Raw genomic sequence first — 9230 nt, 5'->3', positions numbered from 1 at the left:
GTTAATTAATTTGGGCTACAGGTCTCCTACATTGGCCTCCACTGAAAGGAATTTGTATCGATCACAAGTTTTCTGGAAAGAAATGTAATAAGCATTTTCGTGGAATTGAGATCAATTTTTTAAAGTGACAAAACAACAAAGTTTTAAAATTTTATCACTCCAGGAATTCTGTTTTGCTATGGTTTATTCAAATCTGTTAGACTCCTGAGTAAAATAATGTTTTTTTATACTTTCAGTGAAATCAGTCAGGTATCTAGCTTTCAGAAAATGAAAACAGAAGTTGAGAACTTTAATAGGATTTTGTTTGTTTAATCCCTCCTCCCATAATAATTCTCACCAGTTTATTCTACAATGAGGGGATCACCAAGGGACAATGGAAATTAAATTTTATCTTTGGTTTCAACACTGTATTAGCTCTCGTGTAAGAAACACTGAGCTGCTTTCTACTTGGGAACACTTCTAAGTTGTGTAGTTTCTGAGCAGAACTGGTGAGTTTTTCTTCTTCCCTAAATTTAGTTGTCTTTTTTTTTATCAATTAAAAAAAATGTTTCCGTTTGGGACAAGGTGAAGGTAATATCTGAAGCTCTCCTCCCCACCACTATACTCACTCTCAAAACATTTTTCTTGTTTTCTAAAAATGTTTGCTCGGTGGCGTAGTCAGTGGATCTGAGGGCCTCCGGAGCTTTGCACTTGGGTCTAAAAGAAGGTTTTCCTTTCTCCCTCCCTCCTCCCCTCTAGAGACCCCTCCCCCACCTCGGGCGAAATTCCTAAATAAAGCGAGTCCGGTGGACCGCAGCTGAGGGATCAGCATCCCCTTTCCGGCCCTCTTCTGCAGGAGCCTCCGAGGTGAAGAAATATAGACGCTCCAGGACGAAAAGGGAGGTGGGAGGGGGTCGCGGGAAGGCGGCGCGCTCCGGGAGGGTCCCAGCACTCCTTGAAACCACAGATGTTTTCCTCCTGGCCCTGGGGCGCGGCGCCCTGGCCCCGGGCGTTCCGGCGTTTGTGTGTCCGGGTTTCCGAGGAAGGGATTACGCAGCGGGAGCAGCCGCGGCAGCGCGGACGTTGGAGCCGCAGGAGCGGTAACAAGGCGCCTGGCCTTCTTTGTTGACTTTTAGGTCTCGGGCTCAACAGAAGATTTATTCGCTAGGAGGGGAAAATGCCCGAACAATGAAGAACTAACTGCACTTGTCACCTCGAGATGCTTGCGGTCCTTCTCTCTGCCCTCCTTACCCGGCAACCGGCCGCCCCGACCCCAGCCCGCGCGCTCCCTAACGCACAGGGCGCAGATGGCATCGCCCAGAGGTGGCTTGAGGGAGCGGTCAGAAAATCGCGTGAGAAGCCCACGAGGCGAGCCCCGCTCCCCGCCACCCACAGGGCTAGCTCCCCAGGCAGGTCTCTAAAGTGGCCTCGGCCGTAAACCCGCGGCGCGTTGGCCGCCGCAAACCCTGAAAAAGTTTCCGCTTAGTAAGAGCAAGAGCTAATAGGCCGACTTTAGCCTGGTGGGTGAATGCGAGACACTGATATTATTAACATGTTAAAGAGAGGGAAGGGAACAAAGTTAGACGATTTAGGTTCAGTGGGGCCGGGTAAAATTCCGAGGCCCAAGCTCACGCCTTTATATTACTTTTGGAATTCGAATTTGCCAACGTTTGCCCGTTGTATAAATATAAATAACTATTGGAATTGAAAGCTTTTTCCTCTTTGAGACTTTGACGTCCTTCCGAGAGGCCTCTAAATTAGATTGTGAAATTACTCAAACCAGTAATTTCCATCTCCTTTCATTAGCTGAAGTGAGAGCGGGGGTTGGATCTCTGGATTTTTCTCAAGTGCTAGATGGCACCCCTTCTCTCATCTGGGGAGGCAATTACGCGATAATTAAGGGACTCACACAGCTCTTTTTATCTTGTCCGCGGTAAGGAGTGGGGCGATCAAAGTAAAGGCTGTCCAAGTTCAAGCCCTGGCGAGGATGGAGTTCATACACAAGGGCTCAGGCAGGCCAGCCTCTGCTTGGGCTGGTGTTGTTATTGTTGATGTCAATCCGAACGAGGCTTACAAAGAAATAGGTGGACTGGAAAGTGAGCCTACTATCAAAGGAGATTAATGATTTTGTGATCTCAACCAACTGTAGGGGTGTGAAGCTGCATTTAAAAGCTTCTTAGAAGGCAAACAAATCATCAGTTTTAAGCTCTCAGGAAAAAAATTAGAAACAATATTTTAAAAAAATATCTTCACAAAATACAAAATAGCTGCAACCCTGAAATGTCTTGGTGGCACAAAGCTTCCCCTGCAGGAATGAATTAACTCAGGCCTCCCCGGGCCCCCTCTAAAGCTCCCATGATGGTTAAATTTTGCTGCTCTTTTAATAAAAAGAGGGTTCTGGATCCTCTGTGGTAGACAACTTAATTTTATCAGCTACATCTGATATTTTATTCTTACTCGAATACTTTTCAGATAAAGGAAAATGATACATTGGGGAAGGGGGAAGGTAGTTAAAATAATAATATTTGAGTTTATTGTGGAAAGGCTCAAAGGAAGCACAGAAGGCTTAAGACCTTGTCAAAAACTGAAGTAAACATTACTGGGAATAAAGAATCTTAAAAATCTCAGTTCTTAGGAATATTAAATCAGTTTATCTATCTTTTTATTTATCAACTTTTATTGAATCTCCTTAATTGCTTTTTACTAGCTAGATGTTCATATAATAAACATAAACAAAACAAAGTTTTTAGATTATTTTCCTTTTTGTCATTTATATTCAGTGCCTGGACTTTGAAAAATATCATATTCAAAATATCTATTTTGTATTTAATTAAGGAAAATAACAGAAATCCTCTTTTTGTTAACATTTGGTTTATTTAAAGTCCTTAACTGCAAATGATCAAGAACATATTCCACAGCTTAAAATTTATCATTTTCGTTATTTAAATCAAAATATTTTAATTACAATCACATTGATAAAAATTAACATTTTAATTTGTAATTTTAACCGTCATTTAAAGCAATTTCAGCTGTAAAGAAAAAAAGAATAAACCATGCAATAAATTAACATTGAGAAAGCGTAGAGGAATAATAATGAAACCCGTCTGGCTATACTAACACCATGTCCAACTGTGAAAAGTGCATTAACACTGAATGAAACAAGCACATGATGGCAATAATTAAAATGACCACAATCAACTGGATTTTGGAATCTTGGACCAAATTTTGAAACACATCTCCCTATAACTTATCTCTCCTCTAACATTGTAATATTCCTTTTTTTTCTGGAGAAAATATCCTTTAAATGGTATGGATACATAGAAGCTAATTTTACACATTATGTGACCTCAGAATGATAAGACCATAGCCCTCTGCAAAGCAAGGAACAGAGTTACTGAGGAGGGCAATTCTCGAGGAATTGATTCCCAGGGCTATATATGGGTGGAGAGGAGGGGAGGAAGGTGTCTTTGTAACTTCTTGGTCAGGCAACTCTTTCAAGAGCGTGTATATCTCCTACCTATCACTTCTGTATGTTACGTAAATATATGGAAGATGTACATAGCTGAGCATGTGCATAAATAAGTTCATATATGATATATATGTATTTCATTTTAAGACATCTGCTATCTGAATGTATCTGAAATGTAAGCTGAAAAACAAGTGGCTCTGATGTTTATAATCTGTTTATGATTTGCTGCATAATGGCAGCATTGTCCTTCAATACTTTTAACAGCCCTAGTGTCTACTTGTTTTCCACCCTTTCAGTTCTTATGGTTAAGAGTATTGCCACAGACCTGTAAACTCCTGTGTGTGTGTATGTGGGGATGGGGGTTAGGTGAGGAGGGGAAAAAAAAGCACAAACAAATATTTTACAAGCTTGACCATCTTTCTTTTTTTTAAATAAATCCTGCACAGACTAGAACACGTCTGCAGGTGGAAGAGGAAAGAAAGGGAGAGGGACAAGGAAGTAGGAGGATTTTATATATATACATTTGTGGATCATTAAACTTTGCAGGAAAAATGTTTGTTGGTTTGGGGCTGTTTTTTTTGGTAATAATATACACAAAGCGTTCGGAACAACAGTAACAAAGTAACAGTCTTTTGTACTGGGGGAAAGATTGTGCACAAAAAAATAAAATAAAAATAGTTGGGATTTTACTATGCTGCTGTCGGCTTGGTATGTGTGGTTTTGTTTGCTGTTGATTTCTCTCTCTCTCTCTCTCTCTCCTGTTACCAGCATGGCCATGCCAGACAAACCCCCAGTCCCAGGGAGCTAAGAAGTGTTTAGAACGGGTCTGGAATACACACCTTGGTAGTAGGCTGGCTCCAGGGCTGAGGGCTCAATGGGGCTCCTCGTGGCCACCGAGGCGCTGCCGAGGGGTAGGCTGGCGGGCAATGCGGTGCCATAGGGCGAGTACTGTACTGCCTGCTCGTATGACTTGAAGTCCAGCTTGTGCTGCTGCTCCGAGGAGGACATGAGGTTGTTGATAGAGAAAGGGTGGTTGAAGGAGTAGTGAGGGTCCCCTTTCAGGTGCAGCTGGGACTCGTGGGGTGCCAGGCCATGCGCCGGGTGGGAGGGGGGCACAGATACCAGCGCCCCAGGCCCGGAGCTGATCGGAGGTGCAGCCGAGGAGGCCGGAGTCTTCAACTCCGAGGCGCCCCCTGTCGCCGCCGCCCCGCTGTGGTCCAGAGTCTGGGGGCTGGCAGCGGGCCCGGGGGCCGGCGCGCCCTCTAGCTGGCCGGCCTTACTGTGCACGCCCCGACGAAGGGGCGAGTCGGCGCTGGGGTTGGCAGCGCTCGAGGGGTCCTTACGGCTCTCAGGGCCGCCCTTGGCGCCGCCGCCGCTGCCGCCCCCGGTGCCTGGCTGCTTCTCGCACTTGAAGCGCTTCTGGCGGCGCAAGTAACAGCCGTTCTCGAACATGTTGCCGGAGTCCGGGTGCAGCGTCCAGTAGGAACCCTTGCCCGGCTTGTCCGGGGAGCGGGCCACTTTGACGAAGCAGTCGTTGAAGGAGAGCGAGTGGCGGATGGAGTTCTGCCAGCGCTGCTGGTTCTGCCGGTAATAGGGGAAGAGGTCCATGATCCACTGATAGATCTCGCTCAGTGTGAGCATCTTGCTGGGCGCCTGCTGGATAGCCATGGTGATGAGGGAAATGTACGAGTAGGGCGGCTTGGCGTGTGGGTAGCTGCGCTTGAAAGTTTTGGCGTCTCCGCCGCCACCAGCCCGGCTGCGCCCCAAATTGGACGGCGCGTACGCCATGGGGCTCATGCACGGGTTCATGGCAGCGGCGTAGGGGCCCAGGCCGTTCATGGAGGCCGCGGGCTGCGCGCCCATGGCCCCCATGCCGCCCGGGCTCAGCGTCGTCCCCATGGCCGTCACGCCCGCCGTCATGGTGTTCATGGCGCCCGCAGAGCCGCCCGGCATGCCAGCCACCGCCCCGGGGCTCAGGCCGGCGCCAAGGCCCGGGTTTGCGTAGGACATGTTGAACGAAGCCGGGGTCATGTTCCCGCTCGTGGTCATGGTGTTCATGGTCATGTACGTGTTCATTGAATTCATGGTGCCCAGGCCCGAGTTCATGTTGCTGACCGGGACCGAGTTGTAGGCCTGGAGCGGAGACAGCGTGAAGAGGCCCCGAAGGGCGGAGTTAGTAGTGGGCGCAGGCAGCCTACCGGCCGGGGCAAATCCGAAAACAAGAGAAGAGCATTTCTGCAAAGCATAGGACTCCCCACCAGGGGCAAACCGTCGGGCGCCCTCCCCAGAACCCGAAAAGAGTTGTCTTGCACGGCAGGGGAAAAATCCTATCTCCGCAGGCATGAAAGACAAGAGCTCACAGAAAATATGTCCCCAGGAAGATGTGTAATCGCCTTACACGCCAGGCTCAGGGGCCGGCTTCTAGGGCCCCTACGTCGCCTCTATCCATGCCACGCGGTATCCCAGTTTCCACCCCAGCCCGGCCTCGGCAAAGCACCCTTTTGGTTGAAAGGAGTTAAAACTCCGAAAACAGAATTAATCTCGGATCCTTTGCTTATTCACTCCACCTTAAGGGTACGGTGTGTATGGCGGTGCAGCCCCGCCTCCGCCCCCAGTAGGGCCACAGCGCCAGCTCAGCACACATCTCACCTAAGCCTGCCAGGCCCGGCTGACCACGTAGCGGCCTGGGCAGCGCGGGGTGGCCGTTAATTAAACTCTCCCTGATACAGCAAATCATCTATGGCCTTATGACCAAACATTTCCAAACAACTGGCTTTACCGTCTTAGCAGTTTTCACCAAATGGTGACTTTTTGTTGTTTATTATATTTAGAAGTGTTTTCCATCTACTTGTAGCAATTGTAATTTTAAAAGGGAAAAAAATACTCAGAAGTTAACTTTTGGAAAAAAATTAAAAATAGATCTATAAAAAAACAGATCTGTAATAGGAGAAGGGGTAGGGAAGGGTGCATAATAATATCAAGGCACTACATACATTTAACTTTAACATGACTTTACAGCCATTCATAAACTTGCACTAATTTCATTACCTATTTCCAGGTCCCTAAGGCTTGAAAATTTTGGTGACACAATTTGTGGAAATAATCATATTTTTTCCACATTCTGATATTTTGCCGCTGATAATCTCAAAACCTGGCTTTTCAAACTATATACGGATAGTTTCAAATACTTTACAATTCCAAAATCAAAGTCCGCTTATTTTCTCTTAATTCTATTCTACTTTCTAATTCCCAGTTTTAACCTGTAAAGAAGCTCTTTTCATAGAGAATTTAATTGACTAGTGACTGGAGATGACTGTATCTGAATTAAACCTGAGGAAGAGTTCTGAGCTCTTTCTTAAATCATCAGTAGGAGAAAACCCTTATCAATAGCAATCTGAGAATGCACTAGATATGTTAAAAAATATAGAGTGCAGAACTATAAAAACTATTTCTGTTATTTAATAAAACTAATGATATCCTTAAATTTATTTTCATCAGAAAATATGACTTTATTTGAAAACATAAAAGGTGAACAAACAGATTTAACTAGGCACACGTTCTGCTGTAGTATGCAAATAAACTCGAGGTAAGTTTGTGAATATATACATATAAAAATCTAAATAAATTAATTACCACGAAAATACTTCCTGATTTTATATTTTTCTGTCCATGTCTTAAGGTATTTTTTTACTTTTCTTTTCCTCTTCCCAAGATTATGCAAGGCAGTTTCAGTAAACGTTTTCAATAATGGTAAACTATTGAAGGGTAATCGCCAGCTATTTCCAGACAAATACTTTTAGTAGGTGGTGGTCCTGCCTGTACCTGGTTTTCCTCGCAATCCCTTTGTGCACATAAACCACATGAACGTGCCACCAAGGGGACAATGAAGAGAAACAGGTTCTCCGCCCGCCCGGAGTGCTGGAGGAAAAGTCAGCTCGCACTAGCGCCACCCAGCGGTTCTAGAGAGGAAGGAGCACACTTCTGCCCAAACGGCTTTTGAAGTTTTACAAAATTTCGGAATCATTTCATTATTAAAACGCTCAACTTAGCGGCTGAGCGCTTTCATCAGAAGACACCTGAGAATTCAACTGCGGAAGGAAGAGGCCGCCCTGCGGGCGAATTCTGGCTTTTTCAAAGTTGCCTCAAACTCGTGCCGGCGCCCGCCCGCCAACCCGCGCTCGGGACCCGGGTCCGGGCTCTAGCTCCCGCTCTCGGCAGGGAGGAGGCAAGTGCGTCTCAGAGCGCGTGTTTTCAAAGCCAGAGTTTCCTAAAACCGTCTCGCCCTCTCTGAGCGCCGATCGCCGGGATCCAGTTCCCCGGCGGGGCTGCGGATCCGGCTCCCAGGCCCGGCACAGGCCCGGCCTGGGCTAAACCCGGTGGGTAGGCACCGGTGGCACAGAGGAGGCGCCCCCAGTCGGGGGCCTGCCTCGCCCGACCTCCCCAAGTACGGGCTCCAGGAACCTCCCGCCTGCTGCCCGCCTCTCACCTCCTGTGTGTCGGCGTAGTAGCTGTTCCAGTCGCTGCTCTCGTGCCCTTCCATCTTCACAGCCCCTAACATCCTGGAGCCACCCTGCTCGATGCAACCATCCAGCCCTGTGCGAAGCGACTGGAAGCCGCGCGGGGCGGGGGGCGGGGAGCGGAGTAGCTGCAGTCAACTGAGCGCCCGCGTCGGCCCAACGCCACCCTAGCGAGGAGGAAGCCAGGCGCTGCGGGGCGCGGCGTGCGCGGCGGCGGCGGCGGCAACAGGGCGGGAGGGGGCAGGCGGCGGCCGCGGAGCGCGGCGCCCGGGAGCGCCTCCGCGGGAAGTGAGCGGGCGGCCTCTGCGAGATGAGTGCAGTTGAGCTGATGTGGATCTTACGTCGCTCGAGTGCCCACCTCCTCGTCCTCTCCCCATTTGTCCGCCGCACAAAGACGCTCGCACCTACAAAGCCCGAGGTGCACCTGCGAGGCGGCCGCCCGCCAGTCCAGCCGCCGCGCCTCCCGCCCAGCCACGCCGCCGCGGCGCGCGCCCCCTGCGCCCCCTCCCGCCGAGCCCCCTCCCCCAAACCCGACCCTCACTTTGTTTGCCAAGCGGCGTAATTGGTTTAAGCCGACAGGCTAGGGGAAGAAGGAAATGGGGTGGTGGGTGTGTGTGTGTGTGTGACCCCCCCTTTGGAAGAAGAAAAAAGAAAAATAGGCGGGGCCGGGCGGTCTAGCGAGGGTTCTGGATGAGAACGTCGCAGCCGGAGAAGGGCTGGGGGCGGTGGCGTTGGAGGCCGGGCTCGCGGGGAAGTGCGGCTACATGACCCCAGGGTCTCCCCAGGGGGACCCACGACCCTCCGGAGGCCCTTGCGGCGGCCCCGTCCCGAGCCCCTCCTGCCTCCTACTCTTCTGCCAGCTTCCAGCCCCCGCCCTTCTGATTCCTGACCTAAAGTTCAACCGCGGGAGACTGGAAAATACAGACTCCCTCCACCACTCCCACTCCCCCGCCCCCGCCCCGGTCTTCAGGCTTGATAAAGGAAAAAGCCCCACTTTTGCCCCGTCACTAGAAACTCGGGCGTCTGAGCCGAGCTGAGTGACGTTAGGCCGATCCGGGCTCCTGGCTAGCAGAGTGGAGACGCTGCCACGAAACCCGTACCTGCGGCTAACAGCAGGTGAGTCACAGCACCGTTTTATATCTTTATGACATAACTTTTTTTTTTCCGCCTCGGTCCGCTCTACTCCCCCTTGTCATCTGTAGCGATCATAAAGAGGAAGAAACTGAGAACAGATGTCTGTGTGATAGGGCAGGCGGACCCAAGTC

The 9230-nt window shown here is 49.4% G+C and overlaps 1 protein-coding gene across 2 annotated transcripts; it reads right to left on the bottom strand.

The window, feature by feature from the left end:
- Window positions 1-2668: 2668 nt before the first annotated feature.
- Window positions 2669-8099, bottom strand: FOXA1 (forkhead box A1). 2 transcript variants are annotated; one of them, XM_067744167.1, is made up of 2 exons: window positions 7935-8099; window positions 2669-5581 (listed from the first exon to the last, which is right to left on the bottom strand). In XM_067744167.1, the coding sequence occupies exons 1-2, from the start codon at window positions 8004-8006 to the stop codon at window positions 4253-4255; spliced, it is 1401 nt and encodes a 466-aa protein (XP_067600268.1). In that variant the 5' UTR covers window positions 8007-8099; the 3' UTR covers window positions 2669-4252. The 2 variants fall into 2 exon arrangements, with proteins under 2 accessions (XP_067600268.1, XP_067600187.1); XM_067744086.1 differs by lacking the exon at window positions 7935-8099 and having other exon boundaries at window positions 2669-3008; window positions 4288-5547.
- Window positions 8100-9230: the final 1131 nt, after the last annotated feature.

The sequence above is a fragment of the Pseudorca crassidens genome, chromosome 1, assembly GCF_039906515.1.
Source record: "Pseudorca crassidens isolate mPseCra1 chromosome 1, mPseCra1.hap1, whole genome shotgun sequence".
NCBI lineage: Eukaryota > Metazoa > Chordata > Mammalia > Artiodactyla > Delphinidae > Pseudorca > Pseudorca crassidens.
Note: the sequence above shows the minus strand (reverse complement) of the source record. Positions and strands in the feature narration are given on the sequence as shown.

Coding starts and splice junctions, on each gene's coding strand:
- FOXA1 (XM_067744167.1), bottom strand. CDS start 8,006: ATGTTAGGGGCTGTGAAGATGGAAGGGCACGAGAGCAGCGACTGGAAC. Junction 5,582..7,934: donor ACTACGCCGACACACAGGAG/GTGAGAGGCGGG, acceptor TCTCCGCTCCAG/GCCTACAACTCGGTCCCGGT.